At 46.3% G+C, this 26,338-nt stretch overlaps 1 protein-coding gene across 2 annotated transcripts in view; it reads right to left on the bottom strand.

Moving 5' to 3' along the window:
- Positions 1-26,338, bottom strand: part of SH2B3 (SH2B adaptor protein 3) — a 69,812-nt gene that overhangs the window by 5,428 nt on the left and 38,046 nt on the right. For both annotated transcript variants that reach the window (XM_081868467.1, XM_081868466.1), the window contains exons 3-4: positions 4,077-4,187; positions 2,890-2,981 (exon numbers count right to left, since the gene is read on the bottom strand). In XM_081868467.1, coding sequence (XP_081724593.1) covers positions 2,890-2,981; positions 4,077-4,187 — 203 coding nt within the window. The remainder of the gene's footprint in view (positions 1-2,889; positions 2,982-4,076; positions 4,188-26,338) is intronic.

The following is a 26,338-nucleotide window of genomic DNA, read 5'->3' as shown; positions in this document are numbered from 1 at the left end:
ACCCAGGCAAATGAAGCCATGTGGCGAAAGTCATCAATACACGGCCTCAGAATTGGTGCTCCTGTTAGGCCTGAGGTGCAAGGCCAGCAAAGAGGCCAGATTTAGTGGCCCTGCTCACTCCGCAAAGGATGCCATGAACTTGGGGCTAGCCACAGACTTGAGGAGGGGTTGGGACCACATCGCTAAGCCTTCTCCTGAGTCCAAGGCAGGGGCCATTCACAGGGTTCCCCCTTGGCTACCACTTGCCTCAAAAACTAGCCTTAACCCTCCTAACCAACACCTGGAGTTGGTTACAAAACTCTTCCTATACAAATCACTTGAAAATTGCTGACCACCTATTGATTTGTCTGCTTGTTGTAGCAATCATGATATGCTGTTGTAGACATTGTAGGTTCATTATTATTGCTATCATCATTGCTCCTGTTATTTATTACTTTGTATTTTATTGCATTCCCATTTTAGTTCCGTAGAACTCAATGGAAAATACTGTGATAAATAACAAAATGCAAGGCAAGAAATAGAAGCAGCAATAAAAATGCAACTGAAAATCAAAAGGACTATTTCATGCGCTGCTTCCACCATTCTTCAAACACACTGTGCAGCTTGCGGGCCACTGGTGATCCCTAGACCAGAATTTGGGAACTCCTGCCTTGAAAATTAACCTTTGCAGGAGGAAGAGAACTGTTTGCATTACAGGCTTCTTCACACGTTGCACTGAACATAGGTCCAAGTTGCCCCGTGCATGAACAGGTGTTTGTGTGAAAGAGATTTGTGCAGCACAACTATTTGGGCACACACAGATTACATGCTCAGATGTCACCCAGGTTGTCTTCACCACCACCACCCCACTTACCAAGTGGCCTGGCACTGGTGACAAGTTTGGGACCTGATTTCCTGGCACATTTATGCTACCCCTGACCAAACACCCAGTGTTAATGTAGCCATTTTATACTCCGAAAAAGGGGCAGAGAACCTTGGAGAAGCAGGCAGATTGGGATAGTAATAGCTCTTAGGTTTTGTACACAGGGAGTTCAGTTGCCACCCAGCACTGCAGCTACAAGCTCAAAAAGGAGCCTGAAATTTGGTGGAAGGTGTGTGTGTGTGTGTGTGTGTGTGTGGCTCTCTGCAAATCACAATACCACTTCTTGCCCCTGGCAAGAATCACAGTGTGGCTCTCTGCAAATCACAATACCACTTCTTGCCCCTGGCAGATTTCAGTAAGAGGAAGCCCCAAGAGGAAGTGGGACGTCTTTAAAAGAAGTACATTTTCCAAGAGGCGTGAGAGAGACAGACTGGCCTTGCATCCACCTGGGCATCCCACACTCTGTCTTGGGAAGGACTTTAAACCCCCAGATACACAAGAGGAAGTTCTTGCTTCCTATGGACTCCAGGGCTTAAAACAAATTTCCCAAGCCAAGCAGAAGAGAAGGTGCAGAAAGGACATGGATTCCCCAGTCCAAGTAATAATGATTTATTATACCCCGCCGATCCGGCTGGGTATCCCCAGCCACTCTGGGCGGCTTCCAACAAGAGATTAAAAATACTAAATTAATAAATAAATTAAATAATAAATTAGATAAATAATAAATAAATAATAAAATAATAAATTAAATAAATAAATAAAATAGATCAAGATTGAATTCCTCAACCAATTCTTCAGCTTTCCTGCATCGTTGCACACAAGGAACACCTAGTTCCACACCGTTTTCTTTCGGGTATGGCTATTTTCATCACAGAAGCCATCCTTACTCTGGGCATTTTCACCCCTAAGTCAGTCTAGGCTATAGAGTACAGGAAATACCCAGTAAAGGAAAGTGTGGAGTTGGGAAAAGATAAAAAAAGGGCAGTAAAAATGATAACAAGGATAGTATGAATCCCCCATAAGGAAAGCCTGCTGTGTTTGGGGCTTTAGAGAAAAGGCAAGTAACAAGAGACAGTATAGAAGTTTATAAATTATGCCTGGCATGGGGAAAGTGGATAGACTAAAGTTTTTCTCAGTCATAACTCTAGAATTTGAGGGCAACCCATCAGGCTGAATGTTGGAAGTTTCAGGACGGGCTTTTCTTTATGTAAAGAAGCAGATTTCTAACCCTCATGAGGTGCTGGGGGAACATTCCTACGCACTTCCCTGTCTTCCAATCCCTTCTGTCCAGAGCTCGCTTTATACCAACCAAGGACCAGCCCCGGAACCACTTTTTAGGGCCTAGATTTACGGCCTGCAATACATGAAGCAAAAGTCAACGCGAGAGACTCTGAGCATGCGAACCTGGATCTGCACCGCGCGATAAGAGAGAAAGAAAATCTGCGCCAGGAAAAGGTGGACCCTGTAACCATCTTAGTCTGCATTTTGAAAGATAATCGTGTCTAATTCGTTCTGCATCTGCTAATCAAGGCAGCCCAATGCCTCCCTTGCTTCAGATATTCCAGAAGAAATCACTGTACAGTGGTGCCCCGCAAGACGAACGCCTCGCAAGACGGAAAACTCGCTAGACGAAAGAGTTTTCCGTTTTGGAGGTGCTTCGCAAAACGAATTTCCTATGGGCTTGCTTCGCAAGACGAAAATGTATTGCGAGTTCCTGCAGGATTTTTTCCCTCCCCCCCCCTTTTTCTAAGCCGCTAAGCCGCTTATCCGCTAAGCAGCTAAAAGCCGCTAAACCGCTAATAGTGCTAATCCGCTAAGCCGTCAATGGGCTTGCTTCACAAGATGAAAAAACCGCTAGACGAAGAGACTCGCGGAACGGATTCTTTTCATCTTGCGAGGCACCACTGTACACGTTCAAGCTTATCTTCCAGCCATGGGGACTAGAAATCCTCTTTTTTAAAAAAACAAACACCTGGAGATCTGCTTCACACAGCCCTGGAACAGAGAGTAGTGGGGCAATAACTTACCCTCGATGGAGACACTCTTTAATTTCACACATCCAGGAACGCAGTTGCTGGTCATCGCCAGCCTCAAATACAACATCCATGGAGGTGTTTACCTGTGGCAGGGGGAGAGAAAAAGAAGATAAAATACTAACAGTAACACCTTCAGCTTGGCCTAGCGGCAAACTGGCATCCAGTGAAGATCTCAGAGCACAGGAGTTATATACTGCCCAGGAATAATAAATTATTATTATTATTATTATTATTATTATTATTATTATTATTATTATTTACTTAGACCCCGCCCATCTGGCTGGGTTTCCCCAGCCACTCTGGGCGGCTTCCAACAGGAGATTAAAAATACATTACAACTTCAGTCATTAAAAAGCTCCCTAAACAGGGCTGCCTTCAGATGTCTTTTAAACGTCAGATAATTGTTTATTTCTTTGACATCTGGTGGGAGGGCGTTCCACAGGGCGGATGCCACTACCGAGAAGGCCCTCTGCCTGGTTCCCTGTAACCTCACTTCTTGCAGAGAGGAAAACTGCCAGAAGGCCCTCGGTGCTGGACCTCAGTGTCCGGGCAGAACGATGGGGGTGGAGACGCTCCTTCAGGTCTACTGGGCCAAGGCCATTTAGGGCTTTAAAGGTCAGCACCAACACTTTGAATTGTGCTCTGAAACGTACTGGGAGGCAATGAAGGTCTTTCAGAACCAGTGTTATGTGGTCTCAGCGGCCACTCCCACTCACCAGTCTAGCTGCCGCATTCTGGATTAATTGCAGTTTACGGGTCACCTTCAAAGGTAGCCCCACGTAGAGCGCATTGCAATAGTCCAAGCGGGAGATAACCAGAGCACGCACCACTCTGGTGAGACAGTCTGCGGGCAGCTAGGGTCTCAGCCTGCGTACCAGGTGGAGCTGGTGGACAGCTGCCCTGGACACAGAATTGACCTGTGCATCCATGGACAGCTGTGAGTCCAAAATGACTCCCAGACTGCACACCTGGTCCTTCAGGGGCACAGTTACCCCATTCAGGACCAGGTAGTCCTCCACATCTGCCTGCTCCCTGTCTCCCCAAAACAGTACTCCTGTCTTGTCAGGATTGAACCTCAATCTGTTAGCCGCCATCCATCCTCCAGCTGCCCCTGAAGTGTCCCTCCCTCCCTCCCTCCCTCCCTCCCTCCCATAAGTGCAGCGACTGCATAAGGATACCTTCAGCATCTTGAGTACAAAGGTGTCTGCGTGGTCCGGCATCTCCAGGCGAGTGCAGGGACGGATTTCTTGGATCTCCGCGCAGGTGGTCTGCAGCTTTGGCTTCGAACTCTGCGGAGAGAGGCAGGAGAAGCAGCTGCGGTGAGTCCGCGCACTGGTTGCACAAGCGAGGCATCCCTCAGAGGATCTGGACTATGGGTAGAGCCGAACCGTACACTGAAAGGCACATCAAATGCACATTCAAAACACGTATCTTGCCCCCAAAGAATCCTGGGAACTGCAGGGTGCGGGGAATTGGTCTGCGAGGGGGAAATTGCAGTTCCCAGGATTCTTTTTTTTGGGGGGGGGTGCCATGTGCTTTGGACGTGCACTGTGGATCAGCCCTGTACCTCCTGTCAACCTCCTGCCTGGTGAAAGCTATAGTCAAAAACATCTGAAGCATTTCCAGGTTGGAGAAGCAGAGAAGCCTTGTTGCCTCCTCCATGAACCTCTCCAGTCCACATTTTAAACCATCAGAGTTGGTGGCTCCCCCACCTTCTCCTGTCAATGGTTCTCCAAGTGAGCAAGGAGAAGTGAATCCATAGCAGTTTCCACTCCCTTCCTCTGACACACGGCAATGAAGGCAGGGTGCTGGGAAGAAAGCTCCGGCTGCAACCTGTCGTTGAGATTCCCACATTGCAGGGGGTTGGAATAGATGACCCTTGGGGTCCTTTTTCCATGATTCTACCATTCTATGAAATACAAAACTGGGTCTTGAGCCTAGAGGGGAAAAACAGCAAGGGAAGGAATAGGAGCTTCCCACTCTGCAAGGCATGGGAAGGGCGAAAGGAAGCAGCTCTGATTTTTGGATTTCTGGACCAGCCACCTCCGCCCCAATGACAAGTTCCGCGCACCAAATTTTCCCTGGCCAGGATCCTGGCGAATGCAGAGTACTGTACACAGATTCCATCTGTCATTCCATCTTCTGTTTAAAAGTTATCCCAGAATTCAGCTGCCTTTGTGGCTCAGCCTTTCAGGGGCCAAAGGTCCAAGCAATGATGACATGTATCTCTGTAAAAAGTTGAAGGACCACAGTTTCTGGCAGTCTGCCCAGTTCAGACCCCAAGGGGTTTTGACAGTGGCCATGTTGCAGGAATTTATGTATAGGTTGGGGGGGGGTTGCCCCTCCAGCAGATATCATGCACATGCAGCCCACTACCAAAATCAGCACAATCACTTTTGGTATTTTCTTCCCACAAAACACTTCATCACAGTTTCTTCCTATCTATTCAAAGGGCCTTTGCTGCACGATACCAAATGTAACAATTCACTGATAAATGTACCTATGTACTGGCTCACTGGGAAAACTTCAGAAATTCATATAGACATGTGAGCTCAGCTACTCAGCAGCCCCTCTGCCTGGGTAATAATTCCTGGCATCCTGATACCTGAGTGCCAGACAGGTAGCCATTCCAGAAATAACAAACCCAGATGAGGACAAAAGGGTGTGATTAACTTGGCTGGGAAACAGGGAAATGTAAATATCTTTTTTGTTACACTTGATGGGTGTTTGGTGGAGGGCAAGGAGAACCATGGGGCAGGGTCCAGGATGCTCAGATTACTGCTACCAGACCTCCCCTTTCATGATGTAACCGTGATGTAGTTGGGGGGGGTGTAACTTGGGGATTAGCAGCTAATAAAAGTTTGGGGGCTCTTTTGTTTGGGGCTTCCATCTTGTTCCACCTTGTGGCAGGTGGGAGTCCTGTCGTGACAGTCTTCAAGAAAGACCAAGCCTACTGGCTGCTGTTTTGCTCTGGTATTCCTGGCTGGTGTCCTTGGTTTTTTGTCCAACGGAGCCCTCAGATTTCTCCATTAACAGCTGGATGGGTGGAGAAGCCACCTGGGTAGGAAGGCAGAGATCCAAGACATCCCTGCTTCTACCCTGATTTCTGACACCACCACTGTGAGATACTCTGGGTGGAGAATCATGGTGAATTTGCATTCACCCAAACAGCTGATCGCGGCCAGGGATTTGACCAAATAAAACATGCTAAGGGTGTTTCCTTAGTGGGAGCAAACGGTTGGGAGGTGGGCTGGAATAGGAATGTCTGGAGGGGGAACTTTTGATGAAGAGGGAGAGGAAAAGAAAGCTAGCGTGGCACAGTGGTTAGAGTGTCGGACCAGGACTGGGAGAGACAAGGGTTCAAATCCCCTAGTTGGCCATAAAGATCGCTTGGTGACTTTGGGCCACTCACTGCCTCTCTCAGTCTAAGCTAGGACATAAATGCAATAAATGATAATAAATAAATAAAGCAGCAGTTTAAGAACAGAGAGACGGAACTAGAGAGAGAATTAAGAGCTTAAAGCAGGAAGTGAGGATCCTGCGGCCTTCTAGGTCATGGGTAGGCAAACTAAGACCTGGGGACCGGATCCGGCCCAATTGCCTTCTAAATCCGGCCTGTGGACAGTCCAGGAATCTGTGTGTTTTTACATAAGTAGAATGTATGCTTTTATTTAAAAGGTATCTCTGGGTTATTTGTGGGGCATAGGAATTCGTTCGTTTTTCTCCTCCAAAATATAGTTTGCCCCCCCCCACAAGGTCTGAGGGACAGTGGACCGGCCCCCCGCTGAAAAAGTTTGCTGACCCCTGTTCTAGGTAGTGGTGTATTCCAACTCCCATCAGCCCTGCTCAGAGCTGCCAAGGATGATGGGAGAAAGAATTCATCAAAGAAAGATGATTTCAACAGCTTGTATAAATAATGCAAATGATTACCCCCCCCCCGCATAACTTTAATCTACTCATGCTCCCAAGGCAGCCCCCAAATCCTGCCTGCTAGAAATTCCAGACCCTCCAAGTGTCCCCTATTTTCCAGGGACAGCCTGGAATTTACATTTACAGAAGCCATCCCAGTCTCTGATTTGATCCCATAATGTCCCGCTTTTCCTTAGGACGTCCCTATTTTCATAGGAGGGTATGGAGTTACGTGACCCCTGAGCCAAGGGGATAAGAAACTATACAACCTTTAGAAGACATCTGAAGGCAGCCCTGTAGAGGGAAGCTTTTAAAAACGTTTAATGTTTTATTATCTTTTTATATATGGTGGAAGCCACCCAGAGTGGCTGGGTAAACCAGAAGCAAACCCCATATGGGCCGGGTAACAACAACAACAACAACAACAACAACAACAACAACAGAATAGGACGTCCCTGTTTTCATCAGAGAAATGTTGGAAGGTGTGCAATTCAGACATCTGATTAGACCACTCCAGCTTTGAGATTACACCTAGTAACCCAGATTGCTTTAAAGCACAGACTGACTCCCTCCTTTGGCAATCTTCACAGAACTCTAGCCCAATGGTTGCCATCAATTTGATTTGAATTAATTTTATAATTAAATGATTTTAGAATGTTGTATTATTATTGTATTGTTAGCCGCCCTGAGCCCAGCTTCGGCTGGGGAGGGCGGATATAAATAATAAAAAAATATTATTATTATTCTCCGCTGTCAAGGGGACTAGAACCTTGGAACTTAAACAGATGTATTTTCAGCAGAGAACCTCACTGTATTCAGTGACCACTTCCACTTCCCATGCTCCCTTGACGTGACAGAGGAGCACAGAAAGCTCCTGACAGGTGGAAAAGATTCCATGCGGTGCCCGTTATGTCTGTATGGGTCTCTGGACCGCAGGGGGTGTGCATTCTTGCCCCTCCCACGCTGCTTCCGAAATGCCACCTTCCTTGGTAATTATGCCACCCCAAGAAACCAGGAGGGGAAAATGAGACAACAGCTGGGACCAGTTCCCCCAAGTGAGGCAGCAGGACTGGCACAAAAAGGGTCAGATTCTGAGAGCTGGCGTGAGGCGCGGGAATGCTGAGCCAATGCAGGAAGCCTGATGACGCAATCGGTTTACCAGACAGGCCGTTTCCATCCCCAGCTGATGGGCCGCTTGGATTTTTCCACAGGCCGAGAGCCTCAGAAATTCTCTTGGCCGAGAGGGGCGGCCGGCGTGACTCACTGGCATTAAGGAGCCATGAGCCACTCGGGGTCAGCGGTGTTAGCAGAGGGGCAGCAGGGTGGCCAGCAAGCACCCAAACAGCCAAACCCCAGGCCTGCTGGATGCTGGCAAAGCACCACCCTGCAAGGCTGGGGGGGGGGGGACAGGGGACGGCCGGCTCTGCTGGAGGTTCCACAAAGCAGCAACGAACTGAAACGAAAACAACCCCACAGCTGCTTGAGATTCCAGCATCTGTGAAACCGCTTGCAGATCGAGGGCTGCAGAAGTCATCCAGGAAATGGGAGGAAGACAGAAGCCTCTTTCCCCAGGCGGAAGGCGCAAGGGAACAGGAGGGGAGGCCAGCTTAAAAGGAGGGGGCCCCAGCAGGCACCCCCCAAAAAACAAACGCCCCATTCACATGTCCTGGAGTCAGTGCTGGGCCATCGGTTTCGCCCCTTCCCAAATGATATTCCCAAGGATGTTGAACATATGTATTAATCAACACACAAGAGCAGATCATTTAGAATCATAGAATCTTAAGAGTTGGGAGGGACCCAGGGGTCATCTAGTCCAACCCCCTGCAATGCAGGAATCTCAGCAGATGGCCATCCGACCTCTGCTTAAAAACCTCCACAGAAGTAGAGTCCACAAACTTCTGAATGAGTCTGCCATTAGCTAAAGTGGTACCTCAGGTTAAGAACAGTTTCAGGTCAAGAACGGACCTCCGGAACGAATTAAGTACAGTGGTACCTCGGGTTACATATGCTTCAGGTTACAGACTCCGCTAACCCAGAAATAGTGCTTCAGGTTAGGAACTTTGCTTCAGGATGAGAACAGAAATTGTGCTCCGGCGGCGCGGCAGCAGCAGGAGGCCCCATTAGCTAAAGTGGTGCTTCAGGTTAAGAACAGTTTCAGGTTAAGAACGGACCTCCGGAACGAATTAAGTACTTAACCCGAGGTACCACTGCAATCATCATCATCATCATCATCATCACCACCACTATTCATCATTAATAGCAGCAACAATACCACCTTGCAGGTACTGGGCAAGTTAGTTGGGGGTGCTGGGGGGGGGGAGGAGGAGGCGAATCGGATTTCCTTGTTGCCGTGGAAGGGGATGTGGCCGAGACTCCCAAAATATCTCTGCTCTCTCGGCTATCCGGGGGGGGGGGGCAGGGAATCCGCTTCTGCTTTCCATCTATGTCATGCTGTTTTTGTTCCCAGTTTTGCAGCCTTCTGAGGTTTGTGGGTTGGCGAGTCATGGGCCCCTTTTGTAATCCGGAGCCAAATGAGCAGCAGGGGCTCCGAATGGTCAGCTCGCTTTTGTGAGGAAGGGGGGGGGGGTAGGCATTGCTAAACAGCACTGCCTATTATAATATATGCCATTTAACATCTACAGGAAACCACTGAGTGGGGTCCTTCGGAGCTTTGGAGTACGTTGTCAGCAATATGCCGACGACACTCAGCTCTGCTTCTCGTTTTCATCCGCAGGTGAGGCAGTGGAAGTGCTGGACCGTTGTCTTGCCTCGATAGTGGACTGGATGAGAGCCAACAAACTGAAGCTCAATCCAGATAAGACAGAGGCACTTTTAGTGGGCGGTTTCCTAGACTGGATGGATGTGAACCTTCCCTGCACTTGATGGGGTCACACACCCTCTGAAGGAGCAGGTACGTAATTTGGGGGTACTCTGGATCCTTTGCTGTCGCTCAAGAAAGCTCATACCAAGAACAAACTTAGCTGGTCTCTACAGTGCTACTGGATAATTTTTTAAAAAAATTTATACAGTCATACCTCGGGTTGAAGTAGCTTCAGGTTAAGCATTTTCGGATTGCGCTCCGTGGCAACCCAGAAGTAACGGAGCGTGTTACTTCTGGGTTTCGTCGCTCGCGCATGCGCAGGCGCTCAAAATGACGTCACGCGCATGCGCAGAAGCAGCAAATCGCGACCCGCACAGCCGTGCGGACGTGGGTTGCATTTGCTTCAGGATGCGAACGGGGCTCCAGAACGGATCCCGTTCGCATCCAGACGTACCACTGTATATATTTCTACTGTTCTCAAGGCTCTAATAACCACTAGGCTGGATTACTGCAACACATTATAGACAGGGCTGCCTCTGAAGACAGTAGAGAAACTTGCAACGGGTACAGAATATGGCAGCTAGGTTGGTAACCAGGCCTTACAGTTTGAACATATGACAACGCTCCTGGCCCAACAGCACTGACTGTCAAATAGCTTCCAGGCCCAATTCAAACTGCTGGTTTTGACCTATAAAGCCTTAAACGGGTCAGGACTGCAATACCTCAAGGACTGCCTCTCCTCATATAAACCACCCCAGACTCTCCATTCATCATCTGAGGCCCTTCTTCGTGTACCTCCTCCATGAGAGGTCCAGAGGACGGGAACATGAGAACGGGCCTTCTCTGTGGTGGCTCCCCATCTGTGGAATGCTCTCTTTAGGGAGGTTCACCTGGTGCTTTCATTATATATCTTCAGGCACCAGGCAGAGACGTTCCTCTTCAGACAGGCCTTGGGCTGATTAATATTCTACAGCCTTTTAAATGTGTTTTTGTGTGTGTGTGTTACTGTTTCGTTGCTTTCTGTGTTGACTTTTTACTTGTGCTTCAATAATGATAATGAATTATTATTATTATTATTATTATTATTATTATTATTATTATTATTATTAATTTATACCCCGCCCATCTGGCTGGGTTTCCCCAGCAAATCTGGGCAGCTTCCAACAAAATATTAAAATACAATAATCTATTAAACATTAAAAGCTTCCCTAAACAGGTCTGCCTGTCTTATGTTTTTAATCTTGTGAACCACCCTGAGATCTTTTGATGAAGGGCGGTATATGAATCAAATCAAAAAATTCCACCACGTCCGACACTTGTGGACAGCAGCACCACCATCCAGCCCCTCTCTGGGACCAGCCAGGTGTCCGAAGGCTCTCTGTACACCTTGGCCTTTTTCTTTGCCATGCCCAATAAAAACGACACCTGGGGTGACATGCTGTCGCCATGACACCCTATGCACACAGTGTGATGCCACTGCGTCACCTCAAGCATCGTCTGCATCAGACTTTGGCCACATTCAGACCACACATTTAAAGCTCTACGATTCAAAATTCACACCTTCCCCCAAAGCATTCTGGGAGCTGTAGTTTGTTAAGGGGGCTGAGAGATGTTAGGAGGCTCCTTATTCCCCTCACAGAACAGTAATTCTGAGAGTGGCTTAACAACCAATCCCTCTTCCCAGGGAACTCTTAAGAAATTCATATTTTAGTGCAGTAGCCCCCACACTTTGGAACTCCCTGCCAATTGACACCAGGGAGGCACCTGCTAAAAACATTTTTGAGTGGACAAGCTGCCCGGATATGTAGAATGCTGATACGCATCTAATCTGTTTTTAGTTTATCGTTGCATTTAATCATGACAGCAAATGTTTTATGTAGATGCTCGTAACTGTTTTCCCTGATAATTTTATTGTTTTATTCTTTTCGTAAATTGCTTTGATGTTTTGTTTCGTACTGAAATTCTAGGACGTAAGTAGATAACAGAAACTGTCCCGCCTACAGTTTGTACGATTGCACGAGGGTCGTTTTGACGCCAACACATCACTACCAAAACAGAAAGAAACAAAAAACAAAACCTCTGTCTCTCCCCCCGCCCCCAACATGCCCATCAGCTTCACCCAAATTTGCTCTGCGGTTCCTCAGAATGCAAGACCAGGAACAGACAAAAGGCAGAGAAGCAGGGAGTGTTAGGAGACATTTGGTGCGGAGAGATAAAGAGGCGGGCAAGTCACCAGGCTCTGCAGCGAAATAGAACAGGGTGTCCTTTCAACACGTAAAACACAAACAGCACGCTCTTCAGAGGTCCCCCACCTCTGCAGGATCCAACCAGGTTTTTAAAATATATATATAATTCTCAGCTTGCAGATGCTGAAATGCATTTGCCTTTGTGATAGGAATTTTGAGGTCTTCGATATATGGTAATGTTCATAACCGCATGTACATAGATCAGTACAGGAAGACCGATCTGAAACCATTTTGATTCCTAAACTGAGCAAATGTTTTCTCTGCAAGGTCAAAGTGGAAAAGCCTCCCCATTGTCTTTTCCTTCACAAATCCTGTCTTAAGGGTATATCTGTGTTTTAATAGGGTTAGTTACAGATAAGAAGTGTGCATGCACACGAAAGCTCATACCAAGAACTAACTTAGTTGGTCTTTAAGGTGCTACTGGAAGGAATTTTTTTATTTTGTTTTAATAGGGTGTGAGCCTGTGACCTGGCCCAGGAACTAAGTATTTATCCCTACAAAAGAATGGCCAGGCTCCCCAGGAAATCCAATCAAATAACCTGCCAGACAGGAGATAAACAAGGACAGGAGAAAAACAACATTTAAATTTCTGTTTAGGCCGCCTTTTTTGTGATATAGGTATGATGTATCTGAGGGGTGGTCTTAGGTTACACCCCTTCTGTGATGTATGTATGATGTTTCTGGGGGTGGTCTTGATCTACAGGGTGGCAATTTCAAAAGTCTTTATAAGGCCTTGCACAGCATTTTTCTGGGTTCCTCCTCCTCTCCTGCAGATGAGGGGAGCACCCTGTTGCAACAGTTCAATAAAGATCAGGCTTACTAGCTGCTTTGCTTCTCAATATTCTCTGGTTGGCCTCTGTTATTCTCTTCTATATAACCTATATAAGAACTCTATATGGGCTCTTGGATACCCCATAAGGGAAAAGGGCAAATTTTTGTTTACAACACCATACATAACTGATGGGAAAAAATTCTCCCCCCCCCCAACCCTTTGCAAAGACGGACTGTGGGGCGGCTGGGGGGAGGGCGGGAGAGATAAAAACAACAAGGAGAAAGAATTATAAATTCCAAAAGCACAGAGAGCAGTAAAATACATAGAAGCTTCTGGGCAAATAAAAGTTATTAATTATACCCTGCCTGCTAATTTAGCAGGGTGGGAGTGGGGCAAATGGTGGCTATTCCAGCGGCGGACTTTGAAGTTAACAGAGTCTCCCACTTGGGATGCAATTATCTCCGTGACAATGCACTGCGAGACCCAGAGCAACTGCAGGAAGCCTGGATAATAGAAAACGTAATGAAATTTAACCTGCCAGACATCAGGGAACGGCCTTTAGCTTCTGCGTTGCAAGCAAAGATCCCAACAGCATCTCCTGGGAGGGCCTGGAGAGACTCGCGGCCTGGAATCGTGGAGAGCCTCTGCCAGCCAGAGTAGGCAATATTGAGCTAGGTAATTGGGAGCATAAGGGACGCAGGTGGCGCTGTGGGTTAAACCACAGAGCCTAGGACTTGCCGATCAGAAGGTCGGCAGTTCGAATCCCCGCGACAGGGTGAGCTCCTGTTGCTTGGTCCCTGCTCCTGCCAACCTAGCAGTTCGAAAGCATGTCAAAGTGCAAGTAGATAAATAGGTACCGCTCCGGCGGGAAGCTTAACGGCGTTTCCATGCACTGCTCTGGTTCACCAGGAGCGGCTTAGTCATGCTGGCCACATGACCCGGAAGCTGTACACTGGCTCCCTCGGCCAGTAAAGCAAGATAAGCGCCACAACCCCAGAGTCGGCCATGACTGGACCTAATGGTCAGGGGTCCCTTTACCTTTAATTGGGAGCATACAGTGCTGACCACTGGGCTGCTGTCGAGGCAAAGTGTACTTTAATGCCAGCAGCACTCGCTTGCAGGGGCCCAGGCCCTTATCCAGGGTTTGTGTTTCCTGGGTTTTTGCCTAATCGCAGGAGAGGCAGAACACACCCTCTGTGACATATTAAATGGCAGAGACGGGAGAGGATTTCAGGTGGAGGGCTGGCTTGAGGAAGAGTGGACGCCACGGCCTGTGTCCTTTTATAAATCACTCAGCTAAAGGTTTAGCTGACGGAGAAGTAAATTATTTCTTAGGGGTCCAAGTTAGGGTCCAAGTTGCTGGTATTTCAGAAAGCTGTTCTGAGGCCCGTATGTTACTGACTTTCCTTCTGAGAGCGAGTGTCAACACGTAAAACTGCAAATCCGACCTTCGTTTCCGTTTTGAGCTTTTTGGCAAAGAAAGCAAACCTTATTTATACTGAAACTCAATTAGCAAGCAATTCATGTAGTAAGTGTACATGATTCATGTACTAAAAATTCTCCCAGTTGGTTAGGAGCCCTAAATATAAGGAAACCTGCCAAATCAGAGGCCGGAATCGAGTGCAGAAAGCAGAGTTGGTTCCACTATTTATGACAAAACCCCAAGCAGACACTTCCACAAAACGCCACCAGCTTCCATGGCACAAAACTTTCATTTCCTCTACCCTACAAGAGAAGTGGTTCAGTGAGGTTGAAGCGTTACTCAAAAGAGGATTCTCTTTGAGGTAGGGACCAGGCTGTCACCCTCCTCCTTCATCCGAAGGGTATCCCACCCACCCCCACCCCCCAGCCAAGTAATCTGCCTGGGATCCAGTGGGTGGAGCTCAAGAGTCTTTAAAAAATGCTGATTTAACTCAAGTCAGGATTAAATGGGTGGCACTGGATTCTCACTGCAAGGGTATATGTCAGCGTGGGTGCACATGCTGCCATGTGCACAGTAAATTCTGAGAATTCTGCCCTCGTTTATTGCATTGTTAAAATAAAACTGTTAAAAAGTTCAATGCATTCCAGAAATAAAACATATAGCATAAAAGAAGAGTACAGCAATAGAAACATGCAGACAACTCTATGTATGTATCCCAAATGAGCAGGAAACAGCAAAGGTTGCTAGGTTCATAGCTGGGGCAATCAGAATAAGGGCCACTAACTGACTGCTGATTCAGGACTTTAAATTGTGCTCTTATATCAAATTTCTTTTTCTTCATATACAGTGGTAGCTCAGGTCAAGAACTTAATTAGTTCTGGAGGTCTGTTCTTAACCTGAAACTGTTCTTAACCTGAAGCACCACTTTAGCTAATGGGGCCTCCCGCTGCCGCCGCTGCACGATTTCTGTTCTCATCCTGAAGCAAAGTTCTTAACCTGAGGTAGTATTTCTGGGTTAGCGGAGTCTGTAACCTGAAGCGTCTGTAACCCGAGGTACCACTGTACTGTAATGTTTTACTGTTGCTATGGCCATTGGCTAATGCAAATAAAGTTTTATCTTATCAGCTATGTATGCGTCCACCGCACTTTCCTCCAAGGAAAGAAGAGCAAGCGTTCTTCATTTATATCCTAACGACAAGGTAGGTTAGGCTGGCCCAAGATTACCCGGTGAGCTTCTATGGCCAAGTGGTTAACTTGGGTCTCCCCAGTCCTAGCCTAACACTCTAAACACTAATGGCTCTGCTGTGGCTCTTGAGTACCGTTCACAACTCTGCTTCTTCATCTAGGGCAGACCCAAAATTCTACACCCCACTCTTCTCCTCCATCTGCCGCTGGGAACTAGAACTGGGTTGCGTTAAGAATAGCTGCTGTGGTTAAGAAGAGCACAGCTGCTTCAATTGCCTGTACAGTTTGCTCAGAGGAAGGGCAGTTTAGCGGTTCATGCCTTGCACGTAGAAGGGTCCCAGGAGCCCAAGCAGGCAAGCAGGAGACCTCTTCAGGCATGAGACCCCATGGTGATTCGAACCACAGCCCCTGCAGAGGACTTGTGGGAGTCGTTGGGTGTAGGGATACCAAAGGCGTCAGAACAGCCAGTTCTAATGCTTTATTCTTGCAGCGAGTCAGGCTGCCAGGCCTAGCCTCCTCTTGCAGAGATGCAATACGGACACCGCAGCAAGGAAGCAAAATTGCACATATTCTTTATACACAAAGCAACATGCCTCACACTGCCCAGGACCTCCCATTGCTCCACCTGCCCAAAGGAGGGCATAGGAGGCAAATACCCAATAATTACAGATAGCTCCCCTTTCTGGGCTTAGAGCCCAGCATCCCAAGCCCGCAGATAAGGACAACATCAACGCAAGCCAGTTAGCTTATACCCAATGTATATACTGAATGTAAGCAGGCCTGAGCTCTCATGTGTCTCTTGCAGAAGCAGAGGCCTTTCTCAATACAGTGGTACCTCGGGTTACATAGGCTTCAGGTTACAGACTCCGCTAACCCAGAAATAGTGCTTCAGGTTAAGAACTTTGCTTCAGGATGAGAACATAAACCGTGCTCTGTGATCGACTATATGGGATTGGCAGAAATGACCGGCAGAATCCGAGACCAGGGAAAAGAGTCGGCGGAAGAGGACTGGAGGAAATTTAAAGACTACTTACAGAAATATTGTAAAATTGATGAATGTTAGAATGATGTTGGACAGAAATTAAGTGGTTACCAGCTGTAATGCAAAGCTTGAGTAATAAGTTAAAATAAGTTATATTAAGTTACAATAAGGATTTGCTGAGTCAAGAATTTGAACTGGAATACAAAAGGGGGAGGTGAGAGGAGGTCCGGGAAACAAGGTAATGGAAATAAGTAATGGGAATTATATTTGTTTTGGGGTTTTTTAAAATTGTGTATTTTTGTTATTTTTTGCGCATTTTTTGTTTTCTGTTGGCTTTTTGTATTAAATTGGAAATTCTAATAAATATCTCTTAAAAAAAACAAAAACATAAACCGTGCTCTGGCGGCACAGCGGCAGCAGCAGGAGGCCCCATTAGCTAAAGTGGTGCTTCAGGTTAAGAACAGTTTCAGGTTAAGAACGGACCCCCGGAACGAATTAAGTACTTAAACCGAGGTACCACTGTGCCTGCTAACTGGAGATAACAACAACAGCAACAACAACAACAACAACAACATATCCTGCCCATCTGACTGGGTTGTCCCAGCCACTCTGGGCAGCTTCCAACATAATATAAAAACACAGCAAAACATCAAACATTAAAAAGTTCCCGGGGCTGCCTTCAGATGTTCTACCCATGAGCATTTATCAGTCCTTCTCATCTCAGGAGGAAGTAGACCTCGTGGCCAGGAACGACAAAAAGAAACTCTTTATCAGGCAGCTCTTAGAAGTCTCACGTGGAAGAGTCTGCGTGAAAGCAATCCTGAGAGGACACTGGGAATGATATGCCAGCAGTCAGCAAGGAAATCTAGAAGGAAACATGAATATGACGGAGCCCGGGACCTTTTGCATGCAAAGGCCTTGCCAGAAATGGCTTCTGCTCCAGTTTACAGGACGACTAATAATATGGTATACTGGTTTAAACATCTATGTGAAAATCCAATGGCATTAAAAACATAAAATTGGGGGTGCAGAGAGGGAGAGAGAGTCATGGCCATGTGAATCCCAACGCACTTCCCCACCCACTAGGGAGCATCGCCTTTCCATCTCCGAAGCCACTGTTCCGCCACGTGCTCTCTGGGGAGCACAGAAAAGGAAGAAGTTCTAAGAAGCAGCAATTCAGAGAAAAAGCAACCTCAGAGCTGCCTAGAACTGAGAACACAGAGGGGCGGGGGAGAGACCAGGGCATAAATTAAGAGAAAGAAAGAAAATGAAGAAACTAAAAGAGGAAGTGATACATTCCTGCGATAAGGAGGCCAGCAGAGTCCGGTCTTCGAAGAAGCCTCCACCAGCCACTGCAAAAGGCATGCAGGGGTCAGGATGCAGAGGATGGGCTCCCCCTGTTCTGAAGATACCTGGGTGAGATTTGGAGCCACAGCAAGAAAGGGACATTTCCAAATACAGTGGTTAAGTACTTAATTCATTCCGGAGGTCCGTTCTTAACCTGAAACTGTTCTTAACCTGAAGCACCACTTTAGCTAATGGAGCCTCCTGCCGCTGCTGTGCGATTTCTGTTCTCATCCTGAAGCAAAGTTCTATTTCTGGGTTAGCGGAGTCTGTAACCTGAAGAGTCTGTAACCAGAAGCATATGTAACCCGAGGTACCACTTTAAAGCGCTCAAGGACTTTTCAGGAAGATGAAAGAGGTTGATATGTCCAAGCCTCAAAAACCCAGGAGTGGCACAAGCTGCCCTCACATGCCAGTCTCCAAGGCCGTTCTTTCCAATTACAGTGGTACCTCAGGTTACAAACACCTCGGGTTACAAACACTTTGGGTTACAGACTCCGCTAACCCGGAAGTAGTACCTCGGGTTAAGGACTTTACCTCAGGATGAGAAAAGAAATCGTGCGGCAGCAGCGGGAGGCCCCATTAGCTAAAGCGGTACCTCAGGTCAAGAATGGTTTCAGGTTAAGAACGGACCTCCGGAACGAATTAAGTTTGTAACCAGAGGTACCACTGTACAGACAAAACATCAAAAGAAACAAACTGGTATGAAACGGTCAAAACATCCCTATGATCACGTTGAGTGGCGGGGAATATATAAATGAATTATGCATCCTTCATTACACACTTTGGAAAGTATTTACCTATAAATGCCAAACATGGATGGATACAACAACAGCAGGCTTGTAAAGTTAGCAACAACCTTGGAGTCAGTGGCGTAATATCTAAATAAAGAAGATCTAGAACATGGGTAGGTAAACTAAGGCCCAGGGGCCGGATCCGGCCCACTCGCCTTCTAAATCCGGCCCACAGACAGTCCAGGAATCAACGTGTTTTTACATGAGTAGAATATGTGCTTTTATTTAAAATGCATCTCTGGGTTACTTGTAGGGCATAGGAATTCGTTCATTCCCCCCCCCAAAAAAAATATAGTCGGGCCCCCCACAAGGTCTGAGGCACAGTGGACCAGCCCCCTGCTGAAAAAGTTTGCTGACCCCTGATCTAGAATATCCAGTGCCGGATTTACATATAAGCTAAACAAGCTATAGCTTAGGGCCCCACTCTCTTGGCCCCCCTGCAAATTTCACTGTTAATATACTTCTTAATTGTATTTCAGTTCAACAATTACTTTGATAAAATACATGTTTTGTTGTGTGCAAATGGCTTTAGATACCTATTAGGTCCATAAATGACCATATAGCATATATTCAACACAAAAAACAGTGACAATTTGTTGTTGACAAAGGACAGCTGGACATATAAAGGGCCCCATTACCTTCAATAGCTTAGGGCCTCATCAGACCTAAATCCGGTCCTGGGAATATTGATAAAAAGTTCAGGATAGCAAACCTCTCCAAAAAGAAAAGTGGGCAGAAAGTGGTCTAGGCTCTTCTGGCGATGAACTAATGATAGAAATGAAGGGAGACCAGTTCAATGACCATAAAATTCACTGTGATACTGTCGCCTCTGACTACTCTGGAAGTGTTTCTAAGATATAGCATGCTACGCAATTAATAAAGCTGCGCCAAGCTTCTACCCATCTTCATCTGTGGCTTAATTCGCCCTGGAACATGTGAAGTCACAACCAAGATGACCAACATTTTTAGAGTCTGCCAGGAGAGGTTGATTGGCGAGTGAGGGGGGTCCATGTACATTATCTTGAGATTCTTGGAGGAAAAGGTGAGATTTAAATGTTTTAAATAAATAAAATGGGTTTGATACTAGTACAGCTATTGTGGATTGCTCCAGGAGAAGTTTGCTCAACCTGACGTATTTATATAAGAAGAAGAAAAAGATTACCATGAAATCTTTTCAGTTTAGGGAAGACTTGGATAGCTCAGAGGTCATTTGCAAGCGAAGAGATATTACTATCTGCTTCTTGCCATTACATTTCTAACTCACCTTTCCTCCCAAGGAGCTAAAGGTGGTTCGCTACGCTTTCGATTTCATCCTCACAACAACCCTGTGAGGTAAGTTAGGGCTGAGAGGCTGTGACCAGTGAAGGGTCACTCAACGGACATGTAGCAGGAACCCCCCCAATCATTCAGTTTGTACAAACTTCACACACACTCACACTCACACACTACATACGCTACGCTTCTGTTATAAATTCATAGAAAATCAACTGTTCCACTTATATTTTACTCCATGAAGGAAGGACTACAAAATGGGAAGGTTTGATACAGGGCAGCCATAATCCCTTCGGCATACCAGCACATCCACAGGAGCCCTGCCCAGTTGCTATGCCAACCCTGATGGTCCTAGACAGAAGACCATCAAGATCACGTTACAGATAGGTAGCCGTGTTGGTCTGCCATAGCCGTGTTGGTCTGCTATAAGGAACACCATTTCAGATAAAACCACAGCGGACTTTGCTACCAAACTCTGCCAATTTGTCCTTACCCACAACAACTTCAAATTCGGTGATGACCTGTTCCTTCAGATCAGCGGCACAGCAATGGGCACCTGCATGGCCCCACAGTATGCCAACATCTTCATGGCAGATTTAGAACAACGTTTCCTAAACTCCTACCCACTCAAACCTCTCTTGTACCTGCGATACATTGACAATATTTTTATCATCTGGACACATGGTCAACAGACCCTGGACACCTTCCACCAGAAATTCAATGATTTTCACCCCACAATCAACCTAACAATGAATCAATCTATGCAAGAAATACATTTTTTCGACACTACTATAAAAATACAGGATGGGCGCATAGACACCACCTTATACCGTAAACCAACTGATCGACAAACATATCTACATGCCTCTAGCTACCATCCCAAACATACCAAACAGTCCATTGTATATAGCCAGGCACTACGTTACAGCCGCATCTGTTCCAATTCTACAGACAGAGACTCTCAACAGCAAACCTTTTTAGAACTAAAATACCCAGCAGATGAAGTTAGACAACAGATCAACAGAGCCAGACTGATACCCAGAGAGAACTTGCTGCAAGACAGACCCAAAAAAGAAAATAACAGAACACCTCTAGTCATCACATACAGCTCCCAAGTTAAAACAGTACAACGCATCATCAGAGATCTACAACCTCTCCTGGACAATGACAGTTCTCTTTCTCAAGCTCTGGGAGGAAGACCTTTCATTGCCTACAGACAGCCACCCAATCTTAAACAACTCCTAACCCACAATAACACTACAACCAGACTTAACACGGACACTGGCACCAGAGCCTGCAATAAACCCAGATGCCAACTTTGCTGCCACATACACCCGGACAACACCATTACTGGCCCCAACAACATCACACATACCATCTCGGGACTATTTAATTGCTCATCGTCTAACATTGTGTATGCCATCAAATGCCAACAGTGTCCTTCAGCTCTCTATATTGGACAAACAGGCCAAACCTTACGCCAAAGAATAAACGGACATAAATCGGACATCAGGAATCACAAGACAGAGAAACCAGTAGGAGAACACTTCAATCTCCCAGGACATTCTATACAAGATCTCAAAGTAGCTGTTCTATTACAAAGGAATTTCAGAAATAGACTGGAAAGAGAAGCTGCTGAATTGCAACTTATTACCAAACTTAAAACCATGGAGAGACCTGGTCTGAACAAAGACATTGGATTCTTATCTCATTATACATGACAAAGCCATTTTTCACCTTCTCACCCCTTGCTTTTTCCTGTAAGACATATTGCAGTCGTTAAGAGTCATCAACAGGCTCATCACAGCTATCTGCCAATCACCCATTCCCACCACCCTTCTGAGTAATACCCCTCCCCACCTTCTCACTATATAGAAGGGTCTGGTGACTTCTGTTTCAGTGTATCTGAAGAAGTGTGCATGCACACGAAAGCTCATACCAAGAACTAACTTAGTTGGTCTTTAAGGTGCTACTGGAAGGAATTATTTTATTTTGTTTCATCAAGATCACAAAGAACTTGCATATGGGAGTGGATTCAGCATGGACTGGAACAAAGGACAATAATCAGCTCTTCCCTCTGGGGGCAGGAAACTGCAAACTCCCCTCTGTCACCTGGAAAGTCCTCATGGGGAGGGGGAAAGGGGGAACCAGCCAGGTGACAGGACACTCAGGTTACCACCACAACCCCTCCCTCAACCCCTCCTTTCTGTGATGTATGCATGATGTTTCTGGGGGTGGGATTGATCTACAGGATGGGAATTTCAAGTCTTTATAAGACCTTGCACACCATTTTTTCTGTGTCTTTCCTCTCTCCTGCAAGTGAGGGGAGCACCCTGTTGCAACAGTTCAATAAAGGCCAAGCCTACAGGCTGCTGTTTTGCTCCAAGTTATCCTGGTTGGTGTCTTTGTTTTTGTCCAAGGGAGCCCTCTGATTTTTCCGTTAACAGACATCATGGCTGAGTGGTGATTATTGGAGAGTTAATGATCTAACAATGCTTCCACAGTTTTTTCGAACCATGGAGGCAGAGAGCATAGCCATTGCGGCTACAAGCCATCGATTGGACTCTCTTCCATGAATTTGTGAATATGCTGTGACCAACTGCCCAACGTGAAAAAGAGGGTTGTCCGGAGGCCTCCCTCCCCACCATTCCATGATTATGATTAAATATTATTATTTAAATGTATTACCTGCCTCTCGCCTTAAGATTCCAGGGCAGGTCAGAACAATTAAATGTTACAAACAGTGAAAAATAACTTAGATGGTACACTACTGCCTTGCAATATTTGGCTGAAGGGTGACTTTCAGAATATTAAATAAATGTGGGTTCAGAGGCAGCACAGAATAGGTGGATGATGTGGGATCCAGCTTCCTCAGCATCTTGTTTTGAACCAAAGAAAGATCTCAGTCCTCATGGATGTAGTCTTGTACCCGGCAAGCAGTAGATGGTAGTCAAAGCTAAGAAACGGTGAGAGACTTTGACTACCGCATCTTCCCCTGCCTTTCCCCTCAGCTGGCACAGGGTATGTTCTGTGTATTCATTGCGAATGAATCACGCGAGTTTCTGCTCAGCATGATTTCGTACACATCTCAGAATTCACTTCATCCTACTACAGAATACTACTCATTTACAGGGGTACCTTGGTACTCGAATGGCTTGGCTCCCGAACAAATCGGCTCCTGAACGCCGCAAACCCGGAAGTGAGTGTTCCGGTTTGCGAACGTTTTTCGGAAACCAAACATCTGGCACGGCTTCCAATTGGCTGCAGGAAGCTCCTGCAGCCAATCGGAAGCTGCGCCTTGGTTTTCGAACCGTTTTGGGAGTCTAATGGACTCCTGGAATGGATTAAGTTCGAGAACCAAGTTACCACTGTATTTAAGTACAGATTTTTTTTTTTTAATAAAAAACAAGAACACAGCACTTCTTTTTGTGCTTTGAATATCTGTCACGAGTATTTCTCAGGGGGGTGGGAAGCATATGGTAGCAGGTTTGGCTGACATTACTCCTCTTATTATTACATAGGGATCCATTCTGGTCAGGATCAAGGGGAAGCTACAGGTCTCCATAGAAAAAAAACCCAGCAACTGCTGCCTCCCGAAACCACACATAGCCCAAGGGAGCTAACAAAATCAGGCTTTGACCAAGTGGCAAATCTACACTTGCAACGGGAAGCGAGATTGCAAGGTCACATTAAAGCAGACCCTCCAAGTGTCCTTATTTCCCAGGGACAGTCCCAGATTGACAGAATCCATCCCGGTTTCTGATTTGATCCCGGATTGTCCCACTTTTCCTCACAATGCTCCTATTTTCATCGGAGGAATGTTGGAGGGTATGCGGTCGCAGCTGGAAGCAAGATTGCAAGGCCGCAGGAAAGTCACAGCGGCCATCTTTTCCTTTCAAAAGCTTGAAATAGCTATCGCGAACCTGGTGCCCTCCGGACTACAACTCCCATCTGCCTCAGCCAGCACGACCATACGGAGCTGGGGCTGATAAGACCATAAGAACAGCCTTCCGGATCAGGCCAGTGGCCCACCTAGTGCGGCATCCTGTTCTCAACAATGCCCAACTAGATACCCATGAGAAACCCACAAGGAGGAATCGAGAACAAGAGCCCTCACCCTTTTTGTGGTTTACAGGAACTGATATTCAGAAGCACAGCTGCCTCTAGCCATGAAGGCAGAGCAGAGGCATCATAGCCAGTAGCCGCCGATAGGCTTCTTGTCGCCCCCTGCTAACCCCCCCCCAAAAAAACCCCCACACCCTCTAGTAGCCTTGAGCTCTTTGGAGAAAAGGTGGGATAGGCAGAATGGTTCCCAAGGAACTCTGGGGCTACCATAAATATAATAAATAAATAAATTTTATTTGTATCCCGCTCTCCCCAGCCAAAGCCAGGCTCAGAGCGGCTAACATCATATAAATAAGACAATATGCATAATACAATGTACAATATGCAAATAAAATAACATTCAACATTCATTAAAATATAGAATAATATTAAATATCAGCATTTCAAAATTGAACAGAAATCCACTCAACAGTTACAATAAGTAATTTCTAAACTCCAATCAATAAAACAACAGCAAACCACAGTGCACAACATAATACAATACAAAATGAGAAGCAGAGACTGGACTCTCTCAGCTCCCTTCCTCCGAAATCTGAAATGTGAGCAGTGCTGGTTTTGAGGGGCACCTGGACAAGGTCCAGCAGCCAGCATTTTAGATATTGCACAATGCCCAATTTAAATGGCAGATCCCAGACTCTTTTCAAAACACAGAGGCAGGCTCCATTAGAGTGTAGAGGGGTTGGGAATTGCACTGACTTCAGGCTTCAATAATAATAATAATAATAATAATAATAATAATAATAATAATAATAATCTCTTTTAAGTTAAGCTATTGTTGTTATTATTATCAGTATAACAAACATGAAGTGCATAGCTGTCAACGTTCCCCCTTTTTTAAGGGAAATTCCCTTATTCTGAATAGGGTTCCTCGCAAGAAAAGGGAAAGGTTGACAGCTATGATGAAGTGCTTCGAACACAATGATCTGCTACGCTTTTCCTTTTTAGTTTTGAAGAAAACATTTACAGGTTAGACTTTTCACATGCTTAAATGGAACTATGTTTGCTGGGTTAATTTTAAAATGCGCAAAACAACAACAAACCTCTGGTTACGTGAAACATATTACCTCTTGTGTGTTTATTGAATGGGTTAATTTTAAAAGGCAATGAAAAATGAAGGGTCCCTTGATTTATCAGGCTGATCTGCAAACTGTTGTGTGAACTGACCTAGTAACCACTAGGCAAGCTGTCTACCTTCCTCCACCCCCTCAAAAAAATTGCAAAGGGGACTTCTTGACACAGTTTGAGATGCTTTTTTTTGTGCTGGAAGGAAACAAAATCCCCAGGAAGACCCAAATGCTGACAGGAAATCTGTGTGCAGGCAGGAAGGGGGTCTCTTGGATCGTGGCCACGGGCTTTCCCTCAGTGGATAAAAAACACTGGCCTCAGATGAGGCTTCATCCAGTCACAAAAGCTTCCTTGTTGAAATAGCAAACAGCTGTTTAGCAACAAAATAGAAGTAATTTTTGGTGGGGAGGCAGCCTCCCTTCTCCCTCCCCCCCCCCGGGCCACTAAACATGCATTTCTTATGAAGACGAACACATTGAAGGAAAGAAGCCAGTTGGAGGCATTAAAAATATGTTTGCAAAAGCCAGAGAGAAGCTGAGAAACCCCCATCATTGCTCTGATAAGAAAAAAGAACAAATAACTTAAAAGGACGTGTGGGGTGTGCATGGAGGGAAGGGGGGGGGTGTTCCTGCTTTCAAGCTGGATTGAATGACAAGCGAAGTATTTCGTTACTAAAAAGCCTTGAATGAAAAGAAGAAGAAGGTGCCTAACCACACATTTTCATTTTGATTGAGGACCGAGGGGCTGGCCCCTGTCAGGCGGAATCTGGTGCCGCGATTCACTCTCGGTTCCTTCAAAACAAAACTGGTTTTGGGGAGAAGATTTGACAGAAAGAGACATGGCAAAATCCGCCCCGAGAGTTAACCTCAAGGGCAGGAATTGAAGAAATAACTCATCGTGTGTGAGGGTAGAAGGGGAAAGGGGGGGGGGGAAGCAACCACAATATTGACAGGGTTTGTTGTTGTTTACAGTCGAAGAAGCCCACTTTTAGGAGTCGGCAGCTGGCGGCCTTAGGGCCAAACCCAGCCCAGAAGGGCTTCCCTATTTGTGTGCTCCCAAAGCAGAGCCCTTAGTCCCAAAGGCCCCTTCCACACACAGCCGCAATATCATGCCCAGTATACCTGAAGGAACGTCTCCACCCCCATCATTCTGCCCGGACGCTGAGGTCCAGCGCCGAGGGCCTTCTGGCGGTTCCCTCATTGTGAGAAGCAAAGCTACAGGGAACCAGGCAGAGGGCCTTCTCGGTGGTGGCACCCGCCCCGTGGAACATCCTCCCATCAAATGTCAAAGCGATAAACAACTACAGTACCTGATATTCAGAAGACATCTTAAGGCAGCCCTGTTCAGGGAAGTTTTTAATGTGTGATATTATAGTGTATTTTTAGTCTCTGTGGAAGCCGCCCAGAGTGGCTGGGGAAACCCAGCCAGATGGGCGGGGTACAAATAAATTATTATTATTATTATCATTATTATTATTATGCGGGGATAAGACTACCAGAAGA

Source organism: Podarcis erhardii (genome assembly GCF_964252035.2).
Source record: "Podarcis erhardii genome assembly, chromosome: 7".
Lineage (NCBI taxonomy): Eukaryota > Metazoa > Chordata > Lepidosauria > Squamata > Lacertidae > Podarcis > Podarcis erhardii.
This window is presented reverse-complemented; position numbering and strand designations above follow the sequence as displayed.